Source organism: Heloderma suspectum, chromosome 1 (assembly GCF_057233095.1).
Source record: "Heloderma suspectum isolate Gila_16-S chromosome 1, 16-S_ref, whole genome shotgun sequence".
Lineage (NCBI taxonomy): Eukaryota > Metazoa > Chordata > Lepidosauria > Squamata > Helodermatidae > Heloderma > Heloderma suspectum.
The window spans coordinates 373,995,304-374,023,282 of NC_139458.1; the positions used below are offsets into that span (position 1 = coordinate 373,995,304).

General features: G+C 41.4%; 1 protein-coding gene across 5 annotated transcripts in view; it reads right to left on the reverse strand.

Annotated features, from left to right (window-relative positions):
* AHCTF1 (AT-hook containing transcription factor 1) overlaps positions 1 to 27,979 on the reverse strand; it is a 78,965-nt gene that overhangs the window by 14,658 nt on the left and 36,328 nt on the right. For all 5 annotated transcript variants that reach the window (XM_084828301.1, XM_084828298.1, XM_084828302.1 and 2 more), the window contains exons 12-26: positions 26,018 to 26,146; positions 25,441 to 25,531; positions 25,268 to 25,357; positions 24,964 to 25,104; positions 24,301 to 24,405; positions 23,892 to 23,985; positions 23,232 to 23,355; positions 23,104 to 23,160; positions 22,144 to 22,290; positions 20,812 to 20,996; positions 20,449 to 20,593; positions 20,148 to 20,279; positions 868 to 1,015; positions 630 to 780; positions 77 to 178 (exon numbers count right to left, since the gene is read on the reverse strand). In XM_084828301.1, the coding sequence (XP_084684427.1) occupies positions 77 to 178; positions 630 to 780; positions 868 to 1,015; positions 20,148 to 20,279; positions 20,449 to 20,593; positions 20,812 to 20,996; positions 22,144 to 22,290; positions 23,104 to 23,160; positions 23,232 to 23,355; positions 23,892 to 23,985; positions 24,301 to 24,405; positions 24,964 to 25,104; positions 25,268 to 25,357; positions 25,441 to 25,531; positions 26,018 to 26,146 (1,841 nt within the window). The remainder of the gene's footprint in view (positions 1 to 76; positions 179 to 629; positions 781 to 867; positions 1,016 to 20,147; positions 20,280 to 20,448; positions 20,594 to 20,811; positions 20,997 to 22,143; positions 22,291 to 23,103; positions 23,161 to 23,231; positions 23,356 to 23,891; positions 23,986 to 24,300; positions 24,406 to 24,963; positions 25,105 to 25,267; positions 25,358 to 25,440; positions 25,532 to 26,017; positions 26,147 to 27,979) is intronic.

A 27,979-nucleotide genomic window follows, 5' to 3' on the forward strand; every position in this document is an offset into this window, starting at 1 on the left:
TGTAGATGGGTCAGGAAAGCACTCAAAGAATACAAATGAACTTCCAAGTGTACTTCAGACTAGTAAAGAATTTTACCTGGAACATTTTCTCAAAGATTTAGTAACTGGTGTTCCAACAAATGGATCTGGTAACTCTGTATCACTGCAAGGATCCACTCTAGATGGCTGTTCTTCGGTTCTGGATTTTGAAAGCAGGTGAGAGACCAAGTTCATACAAGTCACTAAAATCATATGAGCATTTAAGTATTATTTCCACAAAGCAGAATGAGTTAGGCAGAAGTCAGATAATTATGTAACGTGCTGCCTCCTCTAGCCTTTAAAAAAAGTTATTGCCTTTTCACCTGTATCTGTGGCTTAATCCCCCCCAAGAGATACAGAAGTTTAACATTTCATATGAGAGGTTATAAAGTGAAGCACCCAGTTTAGTACACTGAACTATGGGACTGTTCTAAGCCAAAGTTCCCACTATTAAAATGCATAGCTTTGGAATAGTAGCAATACTAACCTATTCATTATGGCTATTAGAAGGAAGGTTGTTCTGAATGGGGACAGTTATTCTGAAGTTCTTATTTTAGCACTGGACAACACAAACTGCAACAATTCCCTAAGGCAACTAAAGTAATACTTACGTATCATTTTGAAATGACTTATTTTTCTGTTCAGTTCCCACCCACACCTCTCCAATTTTGGACAGTACATTATTGATGAAAGTTGCTTTTGTAACTACATTTCCTGTAGCAACTTGCTTTGCAACGGTCGATAATGGCTTTGGTCTCAAAACTAAAAAAAGAAGAAAACCCAACATTATAAACACTTTAAAACAGATTTTTAAAAGTTTCACCATTCCCATTGAAATGAAAGACTTACTTTCTCGCCTTAGTGAAGACGACAGATGGTAAGGCTTGGCTCGCTCTACAGCTAACTTCCTTTGTACTCTGGGCAGAACTTTTCCATACTGGTCTAATATAGAATTTCTGGCAACCGATCTCTCTCTCCAACGGGGATCACGATCATTCTATTTAAGGGAGGAGGGAAGAAGAGTTCTAAATGGGCATTTTATAGAAACAACTGAAAAATGTTATTCCAATTGGGAGTCTTTTTTACATAGGCACCCAGAGTAAAATTATACCCATAAAACTAAAGGAGTGGCAACTACGCTATCTGTACAGATCTACATATTAATGAGTTCTTGATGCCAAGGTGACAGGAAGATTTGTCTGACCAATTTTAATACATCAACAGTACAATGTGTGAACTCTGCAAGTGGGTAAATTTGGATCAAGGTACACTCTTTTTACAATTAGGTAGTACTGTAACTTGCCCCCTATGTTTATAATGTATTCTTTATTTGTAGCTCAGGTTATCTTGAGGATTCAGGGAAGACAACTGCAATAATTGTACAGTGATTAGGTCAAGTTGCAACTATAAGCTTACACCTGATTCATGACAATATGATTTCATTTTGAAAGAAAAGTTTAAGGTGTGAGCTATTGGCAGCCAGAATATATATTATGAAGAAAAGGCATTTTGGAAAATTTGAGAAGGTAATTACTATGACCAATTAAAGAACTGCCCTTTTCCTCCTTTTGCTTTCTTCTCAGGATACTGGACATTATTTTCTGATTTTTCCATTTTGATTTACCATATAATTTGAGGGGGAGGGGTAGCTCAATGTACCAAAAGAGAGATTCTGGGGCAAAGGGGCAGGCTTCACTACAGCATTTTTATTATCCTGTAGAGCAAGGATGGAGAATGTGTGGTCCCTCCAGATGTTGCTGGACTGCAAGTCCCATCATCCCTCACCACTGGCTATGCTGGCTAGGGCTGATAGGAGCTGTAGTCCACCAAGCATCTGGAGGGTTACACATTCCCCTTCCCTACTGTAACAGAATGTATTGGCATCTGATTGAAATTGGTTTTCTAAGATGTCTGAAATTACTTTTGAAATCTCAAAAAAAGCTGTTAAATATACATTTATGGTTTTGAAATTAGCCAAGGAATTGCACTTCTTACGAGTCATACTTAGGCTTTTTTGGAAGCCAATGGCAATTAGCCAAAATGGTTTGTAGACATTTGCATGAGTATGACTGAAAACCAGTTTTAAGGCACTCATAAAGAACAAGCAATGTTTTCAAGCTGTCTTGCTCTTGGCACATATACTACTTACTGGTCAGTATCAAATAATTTGCTACAACGTACATTATGAATCATAAGTCAGCAAACAAAAGTAGTATATACACATACCTGCTTGCTTAAAGTTACAGTGGTAAGAAAAAGTTTGTGAACCCCTGAGGACTGTCACATACTTCCAACCTAAAATGTTATTAGATCTTAATCTAACCCCATAACCATAGATAAAGAAAAATAGATAACCTGACAAATGACACATGATGCTTTTTCAACATTTACTTATCCACAACTGATTCAACATTCAATATCCAGGCATGAAAAGCTATGTGACCCATTAGATTCAGTACCTGATGGCACCCCCTTGAGCATCAATTATTTCAAGTAAGCGTTTCCTGTAACTGTTGGTCAGTCTCTCACAGACTTTGAAGCTTTGGGAAGGAAACTCAAGAACTTTGGGGCCCAGATAGTTTTCTCATCCAGCCTTCCAGTAGTTAGAACAGGGATAGAAAGGGAAAGAAAAATACTCCGGGTGAATGACTGGCTACGAAGGTGGTGCTGACAAGAGAGATTTGGATTCTGGGACCACGGGCTATACTTCCTGGAAGTTGGGCTGTTGGCAAGGGACGGGTTGCACCTCACAAAGGATGGGAAGAATGTGTTTGGCCACAGCATGAAGAACTTCATCAGGAGGGCTTTAAACTGAATCCTACGGGGAAGGGAGATGTAATGTTGGGGGTAACAATGGACGTAGGCGCATGCACTGCAACAGAGAACAGCTCTGATAGCGCCCAATAATTGTCTTCAGACACATGTAGGAAGAAAGCCAGACTATAAAGCACATGGTCTTTGATGTCTATATACTAATGCCCAGAGTATGGGAAACAAACAGAACGAACTTGAACTCTTAATACAGGAGGGAAATTATGACTTGATAGGTATAACTGAGACTTGGTGGGATGACTCTCATGACTGGAATACAGCAATTGAAGGATATAACTTCTTCGAAAAGAACAGGAGGAACAGAAAGGGAGGTGGGGTTGCACTATATGTGAAAAATACATATCTCTGCACAGAAATACAGGAGGATGAGCTTGGTAGCCCCATCGAGAGCATCTGGGTTAAAATAAATGGTGCAAAGAATAAAAGGAACCTAGTGGTCAGAGTCTACTACCGGCCACCCAATCAAGGAGAAGACAAGGATGAAACTTTTGAAAAGCAAATAGCCAATGTTTCAAGGAAGCATGATGTAGTAGTAATGGGGGACTTCAATTTCCCCGATATTTGTTGGGAGACAAATTCTGCAAAACATGGCCCCTCCAGGAAATTCCTGACTTGTGTGGCGGATAACTTCCTCCTACAGAAGGTAGAGGAAGGAACTAGAGGATTGGCTATCCTTGACTTGATCCTAACCAACACAGATGACTTAGTGGATAAAGTAGCAGCTACAGGAACTCTGGGGGAAAGCGACCATGTTGTACTTGAGTTCTTGGTTCTAAGGGAAGGAAAAGCCGAGTGTAGTCAAACGCGTACCCTGGATTTTAGGAAAGCTGATTTTAATAAACTCAGAACAATAATCGGTAAGGTCCCATGGCAAGCAATGCTAAGGAGAAAAGGAGTCCAAGATGGGTGGGAGCTTTTAAAAAAGGAAATTCTCAAGGCACAATTACAAACAATTCCAACAAGAAGAAAAGGTGGAAGACAACAGAAGAAGCCAATGTGGCTTCACAAAAAGCTTAGGGATGACCTGAAAACAAAAAAGGACACATATAGGAAGTGGAAAGAAGGCCAAGTAACAAAGGAAGAGTACAGGCAGGTAGCACAGAATTGCAGGGATGGTGTCAGGAAGGCTAAATCTGAGAACGAGCTGAGGTTAGCGAGGGATGCTAAAAACAACAAAAAGGCTTTCTTCAGCTACGTGCATAGTAAAAGGCAGAGGAAAGAAATGGTTGTTCAGCTATTAAATAAGGATAGCAAAACGATAACAGATGACAAAGAAAAGGCAGAGGTGCTCAATTCCTACTTGGGCTCAGCCTTCTCCCAAACGAGGGTCTATGACCCCCCTAGCAAAGGCGAAGTACAGGCTGAAGGGGCAGGATTGCAGCTTGAGATCGACAGGCATATGGTCAAAGAACACCTAATGACTTTGAATGAGTTCAAATCTCCAGGGCCAGATGAATTGCATCCTAGAGTAATAAAGGAACTGGCAGAAGAACTCTCAGATCCGCTGTCTATTCTCTTTGAGAAATCATGGAGGACGGGTGAAGTGCCAGATGACTGGAGGAGGGCTAATGTTGTCCCTGTCTTCAAAAAGGGTAAAAAGGAGGAACCTGGGAACTACAGACCAGTCAGTCTGACATCAATCCCTGGGAAAATTCTGGAGCAGATGATAAAGCAATCCATCTGTAAGCACCTTGAAAACAATGCAGTGATTACTCGAAGCCAACATGGATTTGTCAAAAACAAGTCCTGCCAGATGAATCTGATCTCATTTTTTGATCAAGTAACCTCCCTTGTGGACTGTGGGAATGCTGTAGACATCATATACCTCGACTTCAGCAAAGCTTTCAACAAAGTGCCCCATGATATCCTGATGAGCAAACGAGCTCAAAGTGGGCTAGATGAAACAACGATCCGGTGGATCCACAGTTAGCTACAGAATCAGATTCAAAAAGTGCTTATCAATGGGACCTTCTCAAACTGGGGAGAGGTAACAGGTAGGGTACCACAGGACTCAGTCCTGGGCCCAGTGCTCTTCAACATTTTTATTAATGACTTGGAAGAGGAGGTGCAGGGAATGCTGATCAAATTTGCAGATGACACAAAATTGGGCAGGATAGCTAATACCTTGGAAGACAGAAAGAAAATTCAAAGTGATCTGGATAGACTGGAGCGCTGGGCAGAAAACAACAGAATGGCATTTAATAGGGATAAAAGCCAAGTTCTGCACCGAGGAAAAAGAAACCAAATGCACAGTTACAAGATAGGGGATACGTGGCTCAACAACACTACAAGAGAGAAGGATCTTGGAATTGTTGTCCATCACAAGCTGAATATATGCCAACAATGTGATGTGGCTGCAAAAAAGGCAAATGCTATTTGGGGTTGCATTCATAGAAGCATAGCTTCCAAATCCTGGGAAGTACTAGTTCCCCTCTACTCAGCACTAGTTAGGCCTCATCTGGAGTACTGTGTCCAGTTCTGGGCATCACACTTTAAGAAGGATGCAGACAAACTGGAGAGGGTTCAGAGGAGGGCAACAAAGATGATCAGGGGACTGGACACAAAGCCCTATGAAGAGAGACTGAAAGACCTGGGCATGTTTAGCCTTGAGAAGAGAAGACTGAGGGGAGATATGATAGCGCTCCAAGTCCTTGAAAGGTTGTCACAAAGAGAAAGGCCAGGATCTCTTCTTGATCATCCCAGAGTGCAGGACACAGAATAATGGGCTCAAGTTACAGGAAGCCAGATTCCGGCTGAACATCAGGAAAAACTTCCTGACTGTTAGAGCAATACGACAATGGAACCAATTACCTAGGGAGGTGGTGGGCTCTCCCACACTGGAGGCATTCAAGACGAGGCTGGACAGCCATCTGTCAGGGATGCTCTGACTTGGATTCCTGCATTGAGCAGGGGGTTGGACTCGATGGCCTTGTAGGCCCCTTCCAACCCTACTATTCTATGATTCTATTGTAGCAGCCATATCGGGGGTCAGACTAAGTAGCCTCATGCAGTCTCATGCTTCATGTTCTTGCTGAGCTCTTTCTCCCTTGAATATATTGTTGTAAGCTGACAAGACACAGGAATTCCTTATCTTGTCAAAGGTCATACAATTGTATATCTTGTTCTCTGCTGTTCTCTCCTTATCATGGCTACCCTATAACCCAGTTCTCGTATTATAAACAATAGTGCTAAGAGAAGAAATGTTGAGGATTGCAACCCCACGCGGGAGGGGGAGGAGGAGCCGTTTCATATGTGTCACAATGTCTATAAAACCAATGTGCTAATGTAAATCGGGGCTTCTGGCTCTTTGGAAACGATTCCAGCCTTAAGCCCGCGCGTTAAATAAAGAATCTCTTTTTCCTTCACTCCGTGGTCTCTCTGACTCTGGGTTCTGCAACATAAATGGTGCCGTGACTCGGATGTGGCAGGCTCTGAGCCAGACAGGTGGCAGTTGCCTGCTCTTGATCGCCGCACCGGGAAGACGAGCTCGGCGCATGCCTCCCTTTCTTGGCGCCACCGACCTTTTTGTCGAGTGAATGGGAGAAAGCCTGCACCGGGATCGCCCAAACGGCAGCGAGCAGCAAGAGAACCTTGGGAAGCGGAGGAAGGAACTTGAGCCCTGCCTGTATCGCAGCTGCAATTGAGTTGAAACCCACATTGGAAGCCTTCAGGAGAAAGGCAAGTATATGGGAAAAAGAGGGCCCCGCCTTTAGGGAGAAAGGCCACTGGGCAGAAAAAAAGAGGGCCCCGCCTTATGAAGAAGGTCAGTGTTGGTGGTATACGTATACAAAAGAACCTACTCCTTGCGGGTAGAAGGGGGGCCTGATCACACCCCCGAGTGGGCGCCAGTACCTAGCACGCCAGTACTCAGTAGGAAGCTGAGGAAGCTGGGGAAGCCGTTTTCCGCTCTGGTAAAAAGTGGGGAAAGTGGGTGGCAGGGACATATGGATGTAGTGGAGAAACTGATGATTGTGTGAGTGGCTACTGCAGTTTTTGAAGCATACCGTTGACCGTCCGGGTGCCCAGGCCAGTAGCAAAGTGTGTGGTGTGAAAAATCCTCTTGTGTCGGCCAGTGAGACCCCTTATTCACTGACCAATTCCCATTCCCTAATCGTGTCTGTCTTCAATTTAGGAGGGAGGATATGGGTGGTGGGGGAAGCAAACCTTGCACCCCCTTGAGATGTATATCAAACAAAGAAAGAAAAAGGTTTTTTTTTTAAAAAAGATTCAGAATAGAAAGAGAAAACAGCAAAAAGCTCAAGGTCAAGCTGAGAGGGAAAAAAACAAGATCTGAGGCTGTTAATTAGAAAAATGTTGCGGGACAGTCTGGCTTTTAACAAAGCGTGGGAGCGTGAGAGTGTAAGGCCGAAGAAGTAGCTGTTAGCCTAGCGCACCGAGAGAGGGGTGGCAGGAAAATTGCCCACAACATTCTGAGTTGTGCAACATCATCACCTCGCCTAATTGAAATAAAATCCCTAAGAAATGGAAACTAAAAATGAAGACCCAAAAGATGAAGGCAAAATAGAAAATAAAGGTGAAGAATCAGCCCCCAGAGCACAGGCTAGACCCCTCTTCAAGTAAAAAGTGTGCCATAAGACTGTCCCAAAGCAGAATGAAGCGGAAAGACCATGTTGAAGATCTCTGTCAAGGTAACCGTGTTTAGCTTTGAACTGTGTTAGAATTGCATAGAGCCTGTAGCTACTGACCATCAGCTATATGATTTCTGAAGAGCGTAACCATTAAGCTTTTGCCGTGGAATTCCCTGCAATGAAGAAATCTCACTGATTTGAGTGTCCAGTGTTACACTGCCTAAGTGTGTGTGCTAAAGAGACTGAGAAACCACACAGCATGTTCCTGGCCAAGCCAAAATCACGCTACTACCATGCTCCTGAAAGCTGCAATAAACTGTGTAAGCTGGGAGACCCAACCTGATTGAGAAAAAAAGAAGATATTGGAGCAACTGTCTTAAAAAACAATGAGATCTGTGTAGCTGGCTGGCTGACGCTGTCAGTGATGTTACAACTTTAAATTAAGACTGTTTTCCTGTTTGAGACCCCAGCGAAGAAAGCTGACCCAAGTTATTTGTTGCCAGTGCCAAAGCAAGAATTTGGCTGCCCTGTACCTCATCGTGTCCTGTTTTAAGCTTGGGATTTACAAATACAAACAAACTGAGAAGCTTGCCTTTGAAGTCCTGCAAATCACCCCACCGCCTCCCCGAAGATTAATGGCTGCCTGAAAAATGCAAGTATAAGGCGATGCCCATCACCCCCCAGTGTCCTGAGTTTCAGCACTCAAGTGTTTCAGTGCTTTCGTGTACCAGGTTAGAAGAAAAAAAAAGAGTAAGTTTTTAAAATGTCTGTGAGAACCTGACAGAGGTAGAATAAAATTTACAGAGGAGTTGCCCAAGTTAAAGTGTCACGGCTAGAGAGCTGAGCTGTGCCACTCTGTTTAGACAGAGGCCTTGCTAAAAAGTTAAAGGCCCTTGTCTGTCAGAAGGGGTGTAGGGCCACACTTTCCCTTTTTAAACTGATGCAAAAGTGGAGAGCCTTTGCTGGAAACATCGCATCTTCATTGCCCAGAGCCGTCTCTGTTTGCTTCCATCAATGTCTGGGCTTTTTTAGAGACACTCTGCACATGGACTAAAATTTTAAATTGTCAAAGACTTGCCATGGACAGTGCTGTGAAGCTTTGGATAAACTTGAACTCTCATCGCTGTGGACTGTGTGTCTATGTTTGTAGTCAGCTCAGTGTACAGCAGGCTGAGTTTAATTTATAACTTTTAGATTTCCTTCTGCTAAAACTCATGCAGCATAGAGTTGCCGATGCAAAAATGGTGACCTAGAACTCTTTGTGTGTGGGTATGCCCGTCTCTTGATTTTAATGGGCCCTGAGCTTTCAGCCAGAAGAGCAGTATAATTGCTGGATCTGCTCCATCATGCCTTACAATGCAAGAAGTGCTTTCCATTCATTGTGTTAAATTGCAGAAAAAGTTTGTTGTGTATATTTTATGATTTCTTAAATATCATAAAATATATGTGATATTTGCAGATTAGTGTTAGTTGCAACTCCAAATGATACTAAGTGTGGTTCCCAATGGATGACGAGGAGAAAAGACAAAGTCAAGTAGAAGAAAGACAAAAGCAAGTAAAAAAGAAGGAATAGAGAAAGTAGCAGACAGATAGAGAAGAGAGAAAAAAAGAAGAAAGAAAAGGCAAGAGGCAAAAAAAAAAAAAACATTTATAAAAAAGAAGCGTGGCCATAGTTGCCCCCAGGGTAAATTAAAAGAAGCTGATTGTGCCTGGAGCTTATTACCTGGGGTAAAGTAGCCACAATAATGTAATAGTTCTTTAAGATAAAGAAAATGTAACTAGAAGAAGAAGAAGAGCCTATCCCAAATGTGTGTCAGTGGGACTAGTGTAAGGCAGAAAAGTTTAAGTAAGTTTAACTTGAAAAAGACAAATAAAGAGACAAGGCTGGTGCATGGAGCAGAAAGTTTTATATAAAAAGTTTGAAACATGATCTGCAATACAGGCAGATCAGCAAAGAAAAAGAAAGCAAAAGAAAGAGAAAAAATTTGTCTTCCCATACTAATAAATAAAAAGTGTTATCAAGCACTTTGAGAAGCGAAGTTGTTTACAGGAAGCTGTGCCTGAGAACCAAACACTTCTAGCCTATGCTGAAAATGCTTGCTAGTGTTGTGCTGCCTCATGGGTAACATGTATGGTATAAAACCCATTTAGCCCAATAGCTCGTGGTTCAGAGAAGCTGTCTGATCCAGCCATTAAGTACGCCTGTGTGCTGTAAGTTACCCAATAAAGTCTCCTTGTAAGTAAATCCCCCCCTCGCTGGAATCCCAAAACACAAGTGGGGCTAGAGCGCCTCACCCAGTATCAAACCCTGCTGTTAAAAGCCATGAAAGCAGGTATGAAGAAGTCAGTTAATATGACCAAAGTGTCTAAAGTGCTGCAAGGTGCCACCGAGGCCCCAGAGCGTACTTGGAGCGTCTTTCAAATGCCTTTCGCCAGTACACCTCCCTCAACCCAGAGGCCCAAGAAGACGTAAACGAAAAAAAAAAAAAGAAGACCCAGCAGAGGCAGAAGATTCTTAAAAAAGAACCAGTGTGCCCAGTGTGGACAAAATGGACATTAGTGGCATGAATGCCCCAAAAAAATAAATCAAATACACAAAGGAGAAAACCAAAGGGGCCAGAATGGGCGAAGAGGGAGACAGCTTGAGACGGGCCGTGACATTGACTGTGAGGAGCCATGACATTGACTTCATAATTGACACTGGAGCAGCATCAAAAGCAAGCAAACGTTAGCCTTAAACAAGAAGTTCAAACACTGAACAAAGTTCTTCAAGCCCAGCGTCGCTTTGTCTTAGAAAATAAGCCCCCAATTCCCATCACAGAAGTTCATCCTTTCCAACCAAGTGTTAAAGTATGAGTTAAAGAGGGAAAAATAACCCTTTGACTCCCAGATGGAGAAGACTGAAAACTGTCATACTTTCCACCCCCGCAGCTATGAAAGCAGCTGGAGTTAAACCCTGGATACATTGGACACGAGTCAAGAAAGCGAGAGGGGGAAAGTAGACTGTAAACAGAAATCCTGAAAATCCTTTAAAAATCATTCTAAAAAAGCAGTAAGAAGACTCAGGCTCGACCTTACTGTGGACACACCAGGAGACTGTCCCCCTGCATACGGTCAGACCTGCAACTGGAGAATTGAAGAAGGGGACTAGACCCTACTGCAGCTTGCCAGGTGAATAGCTGCCCGGCGTACGGTCAGATCCCAAAGAAGATCAAACATGCGTGTTGTAGTGTTAGTAGTGTTGCATTGTGTTTCCTTAATAAGGTGCAAAAAGGGGGGCCAGCCCCTAGAAAGAAAAAGTTTGTCCCAGGGATTTGCTGATAATTACTGGCTTCACCTGGCTAACATCACGAGAGTAAAACTTTTTTGTTTGCCAAGAGGTATACCTGCAAACAGGCTTATTAGCTCTTGCTTAATACCTGTCTGTAGACATCCTGGGAAAATTCAAAAAGATACCATGTTAAGAGTTTATGGTGTAAGTTTAACTTATTCCCAAAATGCTAATTGAGGCGTGGTTGCAAAGATCCTACCCCCTACAGAGTTCACTCTACGCACCCCCATCGTTGCTGAAACAAATGCTACGTGTGCACGAATGCTTAATTGTCAAAAATTTTCCAGAAAATATAAAGCTATCCCTGGCCCCCTTCCACTGTAATAAAATTCAAAACATATCTTTTAATGATGCCCACATACTTTTGCCTCATGGATAGTTTTAAACATGTAATTCCCGCACTTGGTCATTCATTCCTGCCAACTTGTCTGATAACCACCCATGTTGCCTCAGCCGCCAATTAAATTGGTGCCAATTCTTCCCCTGTAGCCTGAGAAAATCCGTCGACGGCAGCCTCGAGCACTCCAACTAACTAAAAATTGTAGTAGTCATGTGCAGTTATATTCTGACTCAGAAAAATTGGCCTTAGCAATGTCACTGGTTAAGGTTCCAGGTTTAGCCTTGGCTGATGGTCTGGAAATCAACCGGTTAGCTTGCAGCTTAGCCAAAAGCATAAATGCCACCTCACGAGCATTGTCATTATTAAATAAAGAGTTGCGTGATCTAAGAGGTGCAGTTCTAGAAAATAGAGCTGGTATAGATTACCTCTTCCTTCTTCATCATTTAAGTTGTGAGTCACACCAAAAGCTCTGTTGTTTTAACTTAACTGATAATGGCAATGCTGTAGATAAACAGATCAACAAGCTGCACAATATAGTAGCTAACAAAACAATAAACAAAACAATTAGCTCAATTAGTTAACCCCTTGGCTTCCAGATCTTAGCTGGCTTGAAGCATTGTTCATCCTAATTCTACCAGTGTTGTTCATAAAAGTTCTGTTATGTCTCTGCGTTCCTTGTCTTATGAGCTGTTTAACCAATCTGTTTTATGTCTCAGCTAGTAAAACTGCTGCCCTCTATGCTCTAATAGCCCAACAAAAGGCTAAGTAATATGTATGTCACAAAAAGCTTTGTATGGTTATCAGAAATGCTATAATTGTAATGAAATTATGCATTTAAGGGGGGAATGTAGCAGCCATATTGGGGGTCATTCTAAGTAGCCTCATGCAGTCTCATGCTTCATGTTCTTGCTGAGCTCTTTCTCCCTTGAATATATTGTTGTAAGCTGACAAGACACAGGAATTCCTTATCTTGTCAAAGGTCATACAATTGTATATCTTGTTCTCTGCTGTTCTCTTCTGTTCTCTCCTTATCATGGCTACCCTATAACCCAGTTCTCGTATTATAAACAATAGTGCTAAGAGAAGAAATGTTGAGGATTGCAACCCCACGCGGGAGGGGGAGGAGGAGCCGTTTCATATGTGTCACAATGTCTATAAAACCAATGTGCTAATGTAAATCGGGGCTTCTGGCTCTTTGGAAACGATTCCAGCCTTAAGCCCGCGCGTTAAATAAAGAATCTCTTTTTCCTTCACTCCGTGGTCTCTCTGACTCTGGGTTCTGCAACACTATGACATCGGTTTTGAGGAATTTTGGCTCATTCTTCCTTACAGAACTGCCTCAACTCAGTGACATTTGAGGGCTTCCTTGCACGAACAGCTAGCTTACAGTCCTGCCACAACATTTTGATGGGGTTTAGATCCGGACTTTAACTAGGCCATTCTAAAACAATGAATTTCTTCTTCCGCAGCCATTCTTTTGTAGAACTGCTGGTGTGTTTAGGATTATTGTCATGTTGCATGACCCTCTTTTGGTTCAGCTTCAGCTCGTGGATGGATGGCCTGACATTCTCCTCTAGAATCTTCTGATATGCCGCAAAATTCATGGTTGTGTCAATGTTGGCAAGCCGTCCAGGTCCTGAGGCAGCAAAGCAGGCCCAAGCCATCACATTCCCACCACCATGCTTGACGGTTGGGATGCGGTCCTCTGTTTGAATGCAGTGTTTGTTTTTCACCAAACATAACGTTTCTCATTGAAGCCAAAAAGTTCTACCTTTGACTCATCTGTCTAGAGAACATTGTTCCAGAAGTCTTGGGGCTCATCTATGTGACCTTCAGCAAACTTCAGATGGGCAGCAATGTTCTTTTTAGAGACCAGTGGTTTCCTCCTGGCTATCTTCCCATGAACACCATTCTTGTTCAGTCATTTTCTGATTGTTCAGTCACGAACACTCACATTAGCCAAAGGAAGAGTGGCCTGCAGATCCCTGGTTGTTATTCTGGGGGGTTCTTTCTGAATTCCTGGATGATGTGCTGGTTTGTTCTTGGAGAGATTTTGGTAGGACGACTGCTCCCGGGTAGACTGACTGTGGTTTTGAACCCTACCCATTTGTAGACTATCTGTCTGACAGTGGATTGGTGGAGCCCCAAACCCTTAGAAGTGGTTTTGTAACCCTTTCTAGACTGATGAACAGCAATAACTGCTTTTCTGAGGTCCTCAGAGTTGTCTTTTGATTGTGGCATGAGATGTTTCCACACAACCATATGGTGAAGTCCAAACTCACAAAGTTTCTGATACTTCTGTAGCAGCCATATCGGGGGTCAGACTAAGTAGCCTCATGCAGTCTCATGCTTCATGTTCTTGCTGAGCTCTTTCTCCCTTGAATATATTGTTGTAAGCTGACGAGACACAGGAATTCCTTATCTTGTCAAAGGTCATACAATTGTATATCTTGTTCTCTGCTGTTCTCTTCTGTTCTCTCCTTATCACGGCTACCCTATAACCCAATTCTTGTATTATAAACAATAGTGCTAGGAGAAGAAATGTTGAGGACTGCAACCCCACGTGGGAGGGAGAGGAGGAGCCGTTTCATATGTGTCACAATGTCTATAAAACCAATGCGCTGATGTATTTCGGGGCTTCTGGCTCTTTGGAAATGATTCCAGCCTTAAGCCCGCGCGTTAAATAAAGAATCTCTTTTTCCTTCACTCCGTGGTCTCTCTGACTCTGGGTTCTGCAACATAAATGGTGCCGTGACTCGGATGTGGCAGGCTCTGAGCCAGACTTGTGGCATTTGCCTGCTCTTGATCGCCGCACCGGGAAGACGAGCTCGGCGCATGCCTCCCTTTCTTGGCGCCACCGACCTTTTTGTCGAGTGAATGGGAGAAAGCCTGCACCGGGATCGCCCAAACGGCAGCGAGCAGCAAGAGAACCTTGGGAAGCAGAGGAAGGAACTTGAGCCCTGCCTGTATCGCAGCTGCAATTGAGTTGAAACCCACATTGGAAGCCTTCAGGAGAAAGGCAAGTATATGGGAAAAAGAGGGCCCCGCCTTTAGGGAGAAAGGCCACTGGGCAGAAAAAAAGAGGGCCCCGCCTTATGAAGAAGGTCAGTGTTGGTGGTATACGTATACAAAAAGAACCTACTCCTTGCGGGTAGAAGGGGGGCCTGATCACACCCCCGAGTGGGCGCCAGTACCCAGCACGCCAGTACTCAGTAGGAAGCTGAGGAAGCTGGGGAAGCCGCTTTCCGCTCTGGTAAAAAGTGGGAAAAGTGGGTGGCAGGGACATATGGATGTAGTTGAGAGACTGATGATTGTGTGAGTGGCTACTGAGGTTTCTGACGCATACCGTTGACCGTCCCGGTGCCCAGGCCAGTAGCAAAGTGCGTGGTGTGTAAAATCCTCTTGTGTCGGCCAGTGAGACCCCTTACTCACTGACCAATTCCCATTCCCTAATTGTGTCTGTCTTCAATTTAGGAGGGAGGATATGGGTGGTGGGGGAAGCAAACCTTGCACCCCCTTGAGATGTATATCAAACAAAGAAAAAAAAAGGTTTTTTAAAAAAGATTCAGAATAGAGAGAGAAAACAGCAAAAAGCTCAAGGTCAAGCTGAGAGGAAAAAAAAAACAAAATCTGAGGCTGTTAATTAGAGAAATGTTGCAGGACAGTCTGGCTTTTAACAAAGCGTGGGAGCGTGAGAGTGTAAGGCCGAAGAAGTAGCTGTTAGCCTAGCGCGCCGAGAGAGAGGGGGCAGGAAAATTGCCCACAACATTCTGAGTTGTGCAACATCATCACCTCGCCTAATTGAGATGAAATCCCTAAGAAATGGAAACTGAAAATGAAGACCCAGAAGATGAAGGCAAAATAGAAAATAAAGGTGAAGAATCAGCCCTCAGAGCACAGGCTAGACCCCTCTTCGAGTGAAAAGTGTGTCATAAGACTGTCCCAAAGCAGAATAAAGCGGAAAGACCACGTTGAAGATCTCTGTCAAGGTAACCGTGTTTAGCTTTGAACTGTGTTAGAATTGCATAGAGCCTGTAGCTACTGACCATCGGCTATATGATTTCTGAAGAGCGTAACCATTAAGCTTTTGCCGTGGGATTCCCTGCAATGAAGAAATCTCACTGATTTAAGTGTCCAGTGTTACACTGCCTAAGTGTGTGTGCTGAAGAGACCGAGAAACCAGACAGCATGTTCCTGGCCAAGCCAAAATCACGCTACTACCATGCTCCTGAAAGCTGCAATAAACTGTGTAAGCTGGGAGACCCAACCTGATTGAGAAGAAAAGAAGATATTGGAGCAACTGTCTTGAAAAACAATGAGATCTGTGTAGCTGGCTGGCTGACACTGTCAGTGATGTTACAACTTTAAATTAAGACTGTTTTCCTGTTTGAGACCCCAGCGAAGAAAGCTGACCTGAGTTATTTGTTGCCCGTGCCAAAGCAAGAATTTGGCAGCCCTGTACCTCATCATGTCCTGTTTTAAGCTTGGGATTTACAAATACAAACAAACTGAGAAGCTTGCCTTTGAAGTCCTGCAAATCACCCCACCGCCTCCCCGAAGATTAATGGCTGCCTGAAAAATGCAAGTATAAAGTGATGCCCATCACCCCCCAGCGTCCTGAGTTTCGGCACTCAGTGTTTCAGTGCTTTCGTGTACCAGGTTAGAAGAAAAAAAAAGAGTAAGTTTTTAAAATGTCTGTGAGAACCTGACAGAAGTAGAATAAAATTTACAGAGGAGTTGCCCAGGTTAAAGCGTCACAGCTAGAGAGCTGAGCTGTGCCGCTCTGTTTAGACAGAGGCCTTGCTAAAAAGTTAAAGGCCCTTGTCTGTCAGAAGGGGTGTAGGGCCACACTTTCCCTTTTTAAACTGATGCAAAAGTGGAGAGCCTTTGCTGGAAACATTGCATCTTCATTGCCCAGAGCCTTCCCTGTTTGCCTCCATCATTGTCTGGGCTTTTTAGAGACACTCTGCACATGGACTAAAATTTTAAATTGTCAAAGACTTGTCATGGACAGTGCTGTGAAGCTTTTGATAAACTTGAACTCTCATCGCTGTGGACCGTGTGTCTGTGTTTGTAGTCAGCTCAGTGTACAGCAGGCTGAGTTTGATCTGTGACTTTTAGATTTCCTTCTGCCAGAACTCATGCAGCATATTGTTGCCGAGGCAAAAATGGTGACCTAGAACTCTTTGCGTGTGTGGGTATGCCCGTCCCTTGATTTTAATGGGCCCTGAGCTTTCAGCCAGAAGAGCAGTATAATTGCTGGATCTGCTCCATCATGCCTTACCATGCAAAAAGTGTTTTCCATTCATTGTGTTAAATTGTAGAAAAAGTTTGTTGTGTATATTTTATGATTTCTTAGATATCATAAAATATATGTGATATTTGCAGATTAGTGTTAGTTGCAACTCCAAATAATACTAAGTGTGGTTCCCAATGGATGACAAGGAAAGAAAGACAAAAGCAAGTAGAAAAGAAGGAATAGAGAAAGTAGAAGACAGATAGAGAGGGAGAAAAAAAAGAAAGAAAAGGCAAGAGGCAAAGAAAAAAAAACATTTGTAGAAAAGAAGCGTGGCCACAGTTGCCCCCAGGGTAAATTAAAAGCAGCTAATTGTGCCTGGAGCTTATTACCTGGGGTAAAGTAGCCACAATAATGTAATAGTTCTTTAAAATGAAGAAAATGTAACTAGAAGGAAAAGAAGAGCCTATCCCAAATGTGTGTCATTGGGACTAGTGTAAGGCAGAAGGTTTAAGTAAATGAGTTTAACTTAAAAGACAAATAAAGAGACAAGGCTGGTGCATGGAGCAGAAAGTTTTATGTAAAAAGTTTGAAACATGATCTGCAATACAGGCAGATCAGCAAAGAAAAAGAAAGCAAAAGAAAGAGAAAAAAATTGTCTTCCCATACTAATAAATAAAAGTGTTATCAAGCACTTTGGGAAGCGAAGTTGTTTACAGGAAGCTGTGCCTGAGAACCAAACACTTCTAGCCTATGCTGAAAATGCTTGCTAGTGTTGTGTTGCCTCATGGGTAACATGTATGGTATAAAACCCATTTAGCCCAATAGTTCGTGGTTCAGAGAAGCTGTCTGATCCAGCCATTAAGTACGCCTGTGTGCTGTAAGTTACCCAATAAAACCTCCTTGTAAGTAACCCCCCCCGCTGGAATCCCAAAACACAAGTGGGGCTAGAGCGCCTCACCCAGTATCAAACCCTGCTGTTAAAAGCCGTAAAGGCAGGTATAAAGAAGTCAATTAATATGACCAAAGTGTCTAAAGTGCTGCAAGGTGCCACCGAGGCACCAGAGCGTACTTGGAGCATCTTTCAGATGCCTATCGCCAGTATACCCCCCTCGACCCAGAGGCCCAAGAAGACGTAAATGAAAAAAGAAAAGAAAAAGACCCGGCAGAGGCAGAAGATTCTTAAAAAAGAACCAGTGTGCCCAGTGTGGACAAGATGGACATTAGTGGCATGAATGCCCAAATAAAATACATCAAACACAAAGGAGAAAACCAAAGGGGCCAGAATAGGTGAAGAGGGAGACAGCTTGAGAGGGGCCATGACATTGACTGTGAGGAGCCGTGACATTGACTTCATAATTGACACTGGAGCAGCATCAAAAGCAAGCAAACGTTAGCCTTAAACAAGAAGTTCAAACACTGAACAAAGTTCTACAAGCCCAGCGTCGCTTTGTCTTAGAAAATAAGCCCCCAATTCCCATCACAGAAGTTCATCCTTTCCAACCAAGAGTTAAAGTATGAGTTAAAGAGGGAAAAATAACCCTTTGACTCCCAGATGGAGAAGACTGAAAACTGTCATACTTTCCACCCCCGCAGCTATGAAAGCAGCTGGAGTTAAACCCTGGATACATTAGACACGAGTCAAGAGAGCGAGAGGGGGAGAGTAGACTGTAAACAGAAATCCTGAAAATCCTTTAAAAATCATTCTGAAAAAGCAGTAAGAAGACTCAGGCTAGACCTTACTGTGGACACACCGGGAGACTGTCCCCCTGCGTACAGTCTGCAACTGGAGAACTGAAGTAGGGGACTAAACCTTACTGCAGCTTGCCAGGTGAATAGCTGCCCAGCGTACGGTCAGATCCCAAAGAAGATCAAACATGCGTGTTGTAGTGTTGCACTGTGTTTCCTTAATAAGGTGCAAAAAGGGGGGTCTGCCCCTGGAAGGAGAAGTTTGTCCCAGTGATTTGCTGATAATTACTGGCTTCACCTGGCTAACATCACGAAAGTAAAACATTTTTGTTTGCCAAGAGGTATACCTGCAAACAGGCTTATTAGCTCTTGCCTGATACCTGTCTGTAGACATCCTAGAAAAATTCAAAAAGATACCATGTTAAGAGTTTATGGTGTAAGTTTAACTTATTCCCAAAATGCTAATTGGGGCGTGGTTGCAAAGATCCTACCCCCTACATCAACCGGTTAGCTTGCAGCTTAGCCAAAAGCATAAATGCCACCTCACGAGCACTGTCATTGTTAAATAAAGAGTTGCGTGATCTAAGAGGTGCAGTTCTAGAAAATAGAGCTGGTATAGATTACCTCTTCCTTCTTCATCATTTAAGTTGTGAGACACAACAAAGGCTCTGTTGTTTTAACTTAACTGATAATGGCAATGCTGTAGATGAACAGATCAACAAGCTGCACAATATAGTAGCTAACAAAACAATAAGACAAAACAATTAGCTCAATTAGTTAACCCCTTGGCTTCCAGATCTTAGCTGGCTTGAAGCATAGTTCATCCTAATTCTACCAGTGTTGTTCATAAAAGTTCTGTTATGTCTCTGTGTTCCTTGTCTTATGCGCTGTTTAACCAATCTGTTTTATGTCTCAGCTAGTAAAACTGCTGCCCTCTACGCTCTAATAGCCCAACAAGAGGCTAAGTAATATGTATGTCACAAAAAGCTTTGTATGGTTATCAGAAATGCTATAATTGTAATGAAATTATGCATTTAAGGGGGGAATGTAGCAGCCATATCGGGGGTCAGACTAAGTAGCCTCATGCAGTCTCATGCTTCATGTTCTTGCTGAGCTCTTTCTCCCTTGAATATATTGTTGTAAGCTGACAAGACACAGGAATTCCTTATCTTGTCAAAGGTCATACAATTGTATATCTTGTTCTCTGCTGTTCTCTCCTTATCATGGCTACCCTATAACCCAGTTCTTGTATTATAAACAATAGTGCTAGGAGAAGAAATGTTGAGGACTGCAACCACACGTGGGAGGGAGAGGAGGAGCCGTTTCATATGTGTCACAATGTCTATAAAACCAATGTGCTGATGTATTTCAGGGCTTCTGGCTCTTTGGAAATGATTCCAGCCTTAAGCCCGTGCGTTAAATAAAGAATCTCTTTTTCCTTCACTCCGTGGTCTCTCTGACTCTGGGTTCTGCAACACTTTTATAGGGTGGGACCTCCCAAACTCACCCCTGAAGATCTACCTAACTACTTAAACACCTGATTCTAATTATTCCTTTTAACTGAGCTGATGCAACCAGGGGTTCACTTACTTTTGCACATAACCTGACTCTTAAGTACTCATTGCCTAATTTACACATTGTTTTAATTCACAAGACACAGAATTGGTTAGCGTAAACCCTTTAGGATATTTAGAAAAGGACTGCTTTTAATTCAAGAAGGCTATTATTGTAAAACTATGGAATTTCTGTAATCATCATTATGGTTCACAAACTTTTTCTCCCCACTTGTACATATATGTTCATCATTAGTTTAAAGCTACAATATGCTACACGAGACCATTTGTACCAGACGTGTTATCTCAAATCAGAACCTGGAAATTAAAGTTAAGCAAACTAATTTTAGCACCAAGTGTGATCCCCTTTTTCCCCGAACTGGCCTGTGAATTTCACAAGTGTCAGCTCTAGATAATTTTGTCTTTTCAAGTACACATTCAGATATTTTTTTAGTACTTAGCTTGAAATAGCATCTTCTTTGTACTGCGTATCAAAGCAACTTTTCAAAAGTAAAACCAGTTTAATTTCTGTCATGTCCAACTGAATGTTAAGGTTTACCATGAGATTAGTCTTCAGTGATTGATTCAACCGCAGTGCTGGAATATAGTTGGCACGCTGAAGGTGGTGAACTAAGAGGAACTCATGATTGTTAACACCGGTGCTTGTCTGCAAGAACTTCTCAAGACACTCCTAGAAAAATAAATTTAGAATATTACATTCCCTTTTCTAGAGCAATTAGGGCCTAATTATGAAAACACACACATGTAGTGTCACCATATTAATGATGCTTTCAATCACCTTTTTTTTTTTTTTTTTTGGAGAATTGTACTTTTGAGATCTTATTCCTAAGCAAGCTTACCTGTTCAGTTTCTGTGAATGGTAGTTTTAGCAAATCTTCCATCAGTCCCAGCTCCTGACAGATTTCATATACGTGTTTAAGCATCTCTTCTACATTTAACCGGGTAGAATACTGCCGCAACACACTCCAAGCTTCCACCATACAACTGAAATTTATTTTTGAAATGCAAATTAAAGTTGTGCCAGATTTTTCTGCTACAGAAAAACCACATTAAAAAACTACTTCTAAAGATGCTCCAAGTGTTTCACTACCAAAATGTATACCAAAAAGGAACAGCAATACTGTCAAAATAAGATCTGATATCTTGTTTTTAATTTGGCATTATTTTAATTAAACTAATACCAAAGGGCATCAATTTTTCACCTGTTAAATAATAAGACGGTAAGGTGAAGTGCAACTTCGCTGCTGCTCATCATTGATGGCTTTATCATTTGTATGTATCGGAGAGCTCGCCTGTGTTCCCCTTGACACATCAGTGCTTGAATTATCCTCATGTGTTGCCAAGGCAATTTGATTGTAGCTGGATGAAACAGATAGGTCAGAGAATTCTGCAAGAGTTGAAGACGACAAATAGAATACAAATTATAATGATACTGGAACCAGCATCTATATTAGATGCACCTTTCTATCAATTGTAGCCAGGCCCCAAAGATCTAGGTACGCAGGATCCAGAGTTCCATGTGTACAGTTAACCTTCCCTCCCAGTGCTAATCTCTTCTACCTAATAGAATACCACTGCGGAGAGTCTCTTCAACCTCTAGGACCACCTCTGGGCTCAAAAGCCTGCCACGCAAAAGAGCTTTGTTAAAATGAGAATGCTGTCCTCATTTTAGCAGGTGGCTGGGAAAACTCAAGCAGTACAACGAGCAATCAACCAAATGGAAGACATACTATTAATGTTTTCTGTACTGAATCTGAAAGCAATATGGAATTTGCTTTATACGCTAATCCTTAGATATACATATCTGATGTCAAATGAACAAATCTAGCTACAGAAGCATCCTACACAGTATAAATGGGCTAGGTCTGCCATACAGTGCTATCAGGTCTTAAGCAGATTAATTTGCATCAATACAGCTGGCACTTTGGTGATCAAATCCTTTAGGACAACTCAAAGGTGAATGTTCTTATTTATTACATTTCTATACTGCTCAATAGCCAAAGCTCTCTGAGCATTCACAAAACAAGACTTAAAGCCATAAATACAACACAAAATATTAAAACCTTGAAATGTTTAAAACAGAATACAAAAATGAAAGCAAAAGCCAGCAGCAGTGCAAGGATCTTAAAACACACTAACACCATTTCCCCCATCATGCTATATTGTGCTGTGTGTTTCACTGCAACAATTCTGCTGTGTTCACCTAGTGAAAGGACCTGTTACCAGTGTAAAAGTCATAACGCACACTTCTGCACCAGCAATATCCTAGTCTGACACGTATATCAGCCTAACGCTATGATAAGAGTGCAGAAGTCATTGCACCACATACATACTAACCATTGCACTAGAAAGTAGAACAGAAGCATTATGATAAGACAATAGGATTCTCTTAAGCTCTGGTGATACTGGACTGTTAAGAATGAATGCTTCCAGCTATATATATTAATTGACTAGTGCTCATGTTATACATTTTCCTTTTTTCTTCCCTTTCTACCTGTTTCTACGAAAATTGAACTGTCACTTTATACACATACCTCATAGTCATTGTGATCCAAACACCAAAAACCCTGGATAAGGTTAACCAGACCTAAAGGAACTGCAAAGGCAGTTGGGAAAGCATCCACTGAAGTGTCATTCCTGTTTGGACAGGAATGCATGATGTCCAGTAATAAATAAATTGTCTAATTAAAGTATTAAGGTCAATCATAAGCTAATTACCAGTGAAGTGCTAGAAAAGAGAACATTCCCATTTATAAAACTATCTTTCCTGCAGTTTTCAGGTTTTAAAAGATCATTCTTCATTAAATATTAAATCCATATTTAACCTCACTGTTTAACAGAGTAACACAAAGATGCTAATTCTTTCTAAATGCGTAGAACAGAATGCAGTTTCCTAGGCTTGAAAGATGTTCATGCATTTTGATAGCTTCTCCATAGTTTCCAGTGATTTTACTAACATCTTGTACTAGTTCAAATTTATTCTTCTGCTTGTACAGCTTATTGTTTGAGTTAAAGTATGAGAACTGTTACAGAACCTATTATAGAATTGCATGAATTCTTGTGCAAATAGTCTATATGGAGAAGTGTGAAATTATCAAGCCCAACAAATAATCCCTGCAATTAATTTATTTTGTAAGGTGGGGAGGAGAGAGAAAGAAAAGTAAAATTGAAAGCTTTTAAAGAATGTAATATAATTGAGAACCTTGGTTATGATGTGCAATACATGCACAGCTGATGGTACTGGCTATCCAGTTCATGTCATGGCACAATGTTAAGGTTGCCATTCTTCCCTCAGATGGCAGATATTACTCTTCTTCCACTTCTTCTTTTTGCACTTCCTTGCTCCTGGGCATTTCAGAACATCGTACCCAGTTCTCTTAACATTGTGCTTTAAGTTCTACACACTAAAGAGTGTTTTGCCAAATTAATAGAAGGCTAATCTCACTATTTTTGGAATAACTGTGATGTCATGTTTTAAATCTTTGAAAGGATACAGTTGCATGCTTGTAGAGTTCTTCAATATTTTCTAATAAATAGAGATCAAGCAGCGCCTATAATGTAGAACACATAGTCAGGTATTTCATTTGTTAAAATTTAGCAAACCTTTACCAGTCATACTTACATGTAATGTAGGAGGTGGATATTTCCCTGTTCCTCCATCATCTCTCTGCCACAAGTTCACAACTGAATCACCTAACTGGGAAATCATTCCATCAATCATCAGGCAATCAGGGTTCCATTTGCCTCTGTAACATGAATGAAAAGTAATGCTGTAAAAACAACGCAATTCCCAAGTGCTACAAGCACATTTAAAATTTATATTAAATAGATTGTGTGATTTAGGTTTCTTTGTCTCTTTCTACTACATACACAGAGAATTTAAATGTTGAACCAGTTAGTCTACAGGACCTCTGCAGAAGATTGTTCTGCAAGACCCTTAAAAGCTTCCATGGATTTAAAAAGTATCTGCATATTATTTACCAAGTATGTAGCATTTTATTAAATGCTGCAATAGATCCTTGTCAGAATGGCTTACGATTAACAGACAATACACGAAAGGGGAACAACTTCAACAAGGCAACACACAGAATGATAGCACTTGTATAAAATATTTACATAAAGATTTTACAAATATTAGATACCTCTAGGCAAATATCAGCCATTTTTGTATTGCAAGCCAGTCCCTTGTTGTCTTGCCTATACCTTGCTGCCTCTTCCTCTGACAGTTAGCAAAAACCCTCTGTTATGACATGATTTGAAAATTCCTTTAGAAAGCCTTTACCTTGATAAGCGTTCCAGTTTCTGACGACAGTTGGCATAAAAGCGTTGTATATGTTGATAATTATAGAAAGGCTTTGACAATTCCATATCTTCATCTACCCGCAAGAGATGAAAACTCATTTTAAAAACCAGTTCGATAAAACAATTCCAACTGATTACAAAATACACAATGGGTTTAGTTTAATTAGGATTAACACTGGATACAATGCATATATTTAAATGCATTTGTTTTAGATGTTCTACCCAACTACAAGCCAGGAGATAGTGCACATCAACAATTGCCACAGAATCTACTGTCACTTACTACTATTCTGAAAGTAGTATCTATGTAGAACTTGCACCCCGCTTGTTAAAACAGAAAAAATAGTTGCTGTGTCTGAGAACTTAAACACTGTTTCTTAAAAGCTTACCTAAACTTTCTGGAAGAAGGCTGGATCGACAGAACCAGATGACCACTTGTACGTACTGTGAAAGGAGACTCGTTACAACCTGCTTGTTTGTTAGATCTGTAATGCCTGAAAGGGGATTAACACAGGAGTTTAAGCACAGTGCATCTTTGGAAAGCAATATATGACAGTTTGCAGCAACCTTTTTATAGCCGTTGGTAGCTCTGAAAAGATTCTATCCCTTGTTTACTATAGTGGTAAGAGTTTATTTGGAACTGCACTCTCTCCTTCATCTTAGTGGGCAGAGGGTAACCCTTCAGACTGATGTGGGGGAACACCATCTTCAGCCCAAATGTGGCTGTAAAAGATACCAAATCAGCTGCCAAGGCAGGGGAACTACCCAGGGACATAAACCCTTCTTCAAGACCAAGAATGAAGGCTAGATATGCTGCCTATGCTTTCACGTAATCTCCTTGGGTATTAATGTGCAGTGTTTGGGGATCAGACCCTTTTAATACTTTTGGTATTAAAAGAAAAATGCACCCCTTCCCCCACCAAGGAGCTGAAACTAGAGAAGCTGTATCTAAACATTTATGAACTGCCTTTACGGAAGGAAGAAAAGATTATAAGGTTCCTATTTATTAGAAAGTTACACAAAACGTGCACCTTAGATTTGATCTCACACACCTTTTTCTGTCAATTCCTGTGCTTCCATTACGAAACAGTTCAAAACTGTGCTAAGGTTGCTAAGAAGCAACTCGCAGTGCTGCAGAGACTGTAGAGTTTGTGGATCAATAAAGTTAGATGATCCATCAAATAGTGGGACACCTTATGACAAAAAACAAAGATTATGACAATATTAGTTTAGAGTGGAAGTTGAAGGTGCCCTCTTAACATTGCTAAATGAACCAATAACCCAGCCCAGTTATTGAATACATTCAGCATATAATGGTTTGACGTACATAGTTCCAAAATACACTATATTACTTACATAGACGAACAAAGTCTTCTTTTGTGTTAACCACTTTATTCCATGTCCATTCAAGAACAAAATGCAAGTTTGGGGCAGAATCTGGTTGCTCTTAGAAAAACCAAAAGCAGAAGTTATGAGCAGAAATTCTAGTTTCTAAAACATAATTTAATCAAATAGCAAAATTTACTTACCTTCAGCAGTCCACTGTTTGATGCAGCTAGTGAGGAGCCCCAAAGAACTAGTTTGGATAGCAGCTGATAATACAGCTTCAAACTGCTCTTCCTTAAAAAAAAAAAAAAAAAAAAGTAGTAATAAAATGCACCAATATCAGTATAAATGCATTTCACGGCACCAATGACAACCACTTCAGTACAGAGGCTAAAAGCCAGCTCTGTTCACTTGCAATGTACGACACTGGCCCCAGATAAGGATGTGTGCACCATCACCAAATGATGTATCCAGCCAATTCAAGTGAGGCCTTGATACACATATGGCAACCTAATTTTGAAAGTGGATATCTTGGTTAGATCAGGGACTATAAGGGTGCAATCCTATGCATGTTTAGACAGAAAAAAAGTCCTACAACTCCCAGCAGGCCCCAGACAGCCATGGCTATCTGGGACATGCTGGGAGTTGTAGGACTTTTTTTCTGTCTAAACATGCATAGGATTGCGCCCTAACTGAATTAAACTAGATTTGGATGTAAAAAAAAAAAAAAGACACAATGGAAAGGCTACATTTTCACTCACATATTTATCATAGACTCACCTGACTCAGGCTCGAAGGCTGAACATCAATAAATCTTGGAGAAAGCAAACCAGCTACAAGACATCTATTATAACCGTCAGGAATAGCTTCATTTAAGGAACAACCAGATTTTTTTAAGAAATGCAAGGTCTGAAATTAACCACAAACAATTATTTATTAGGACAGCAATTAAACTGCCAGGAGAAAGCTGCGAAGTCACTAGTCATTAAAAAGATTAAGAAATCCTTGCCAAAATAAAGTCAGAGGGAAAATTATGTTTGCCACCTTTCCTTCATGTTTCTGTAACCATGCAGGGAAGCTTTACGGAAGTCATTGTTTTTGTTCTTCGGTTACAAATGACAACATAAATATGTATGAACAGGTTAGGAAAATCTGAGCATCAGTAACTTGGTGGATTTATTTGCAAGGTTGTGTTACTGTTCTCAAGTGAGTGCCATTGAAAATCTCTTTGCTATGGCACACTCAACTGAGATTCATCAACGCTTAAACGTTCCCTACTCAGTGTCTTGCTGAACTGTGTTGAGCCTCTGCTTGCCAGCACTATTGCCTCAGGGATATGCTGGCACTGGAAAGTGTACGCCCCATACAGCTGGAACTACACGCAGACTGGAATCCAAAGAATCCAATGACTAAGCAGAAAGCGCTTCTGTACACACATAGGAATGGAGTGCCAATTTTTCCTTCCAACTACAATTCACAGCAAATTCCAAACTGGAGGGTCTCCTTCCATAAACAGGTCTTCAGGGTGGGGTAAACCCCCCACCCCCAAGCCCTCAAGGTAAAAAGCATTCAAGTCTGTATGAAGCATTTTCAGGAGGAAAACTGCTTGGTGTCACTCTTGCAATCTTGCTTGCAACCATGGTATAACACCCCCGCTCACACAGAAGATAGCCAGTTTACAAGATCCACAAATCACTGAAGTAGCAAGACTCCAAATTTTATTAATGGCTGCAGATTCATTTATAGGCTATTTACTTTGCAGTCAGGTGTCTGAAGTTCTCAATTACCTTGTTACAATCCCTTTTCCTCATCAAGCCCACTCCCAGATCTTATAAGGTGGAGTGGTTATATTTAAATTATTCCCATTTAATTCTCCAAGTTGCTTCCCAAACAAAATCAGACTGATTGTGAATGGCCTCAAGTGTGAACAGGCAGTAGTTCAGGCATTCAAAGACAGAATTAAGGAAAGAAACCCATCACATGCTCTTTTTCTCACTCTCTCTACAATAGTCCTATAGTTAGCAGTGCATATCTTCAGTACCTTTCAGGCAATTTTTTTGTAGTAATCTAGTCTAAGCCACAAACAAATAATATTTAACTCAGTATGATTTACTGTAGAGCTTGCCTTTCCAAATCAAATACTTAATCCTCAGATAGATGCAAAATTAGATATTTTCTTATGAGTAGCTGCATTAAAAGGAGAGAGAATCACCAAAGAAAAGGCAAAGAACAAAACACATACTGAAAGATGCAATTAAAAAGTGATTTAAGCAATGAAAAATGGAGGGGAAATGTTTAAGTCTTGGTGCCTTTCTGTCCCTAAATTGTCACAGTTATTGTAATTCCTTGAACACTTTTGGAAGTGGTTATTTACGTAGACTCTTACGTATACTTTTGTGTTTCAAAGTAGACTAATTAGTTCATTTACACTCTTAGCTATATAGCCTGTCAGCTTTTAAAATAAGCCCACAGAAGTTACTTGCCTGCTTTTTATCTCTAAGAAGGGCTGATGGAGGAGGAACAGAGCCAGACCCTCTTACGAATAAGAAGCACGCTAGTAAAACAAAATTCCACAGCCTAGAAAGAGTGGATTGGCAACAGAGGGACAGAACACTCCATCCCTACTTTGCCCGTCCGTTCACTTGTTTGGAGGTAATTAAGAACATAAGAGGAGCCATGCTGGATCAGACCAAGGATCCATCTAGTTCAGCATTCTGTTCACACAGTGGCCAACCAGCTGCC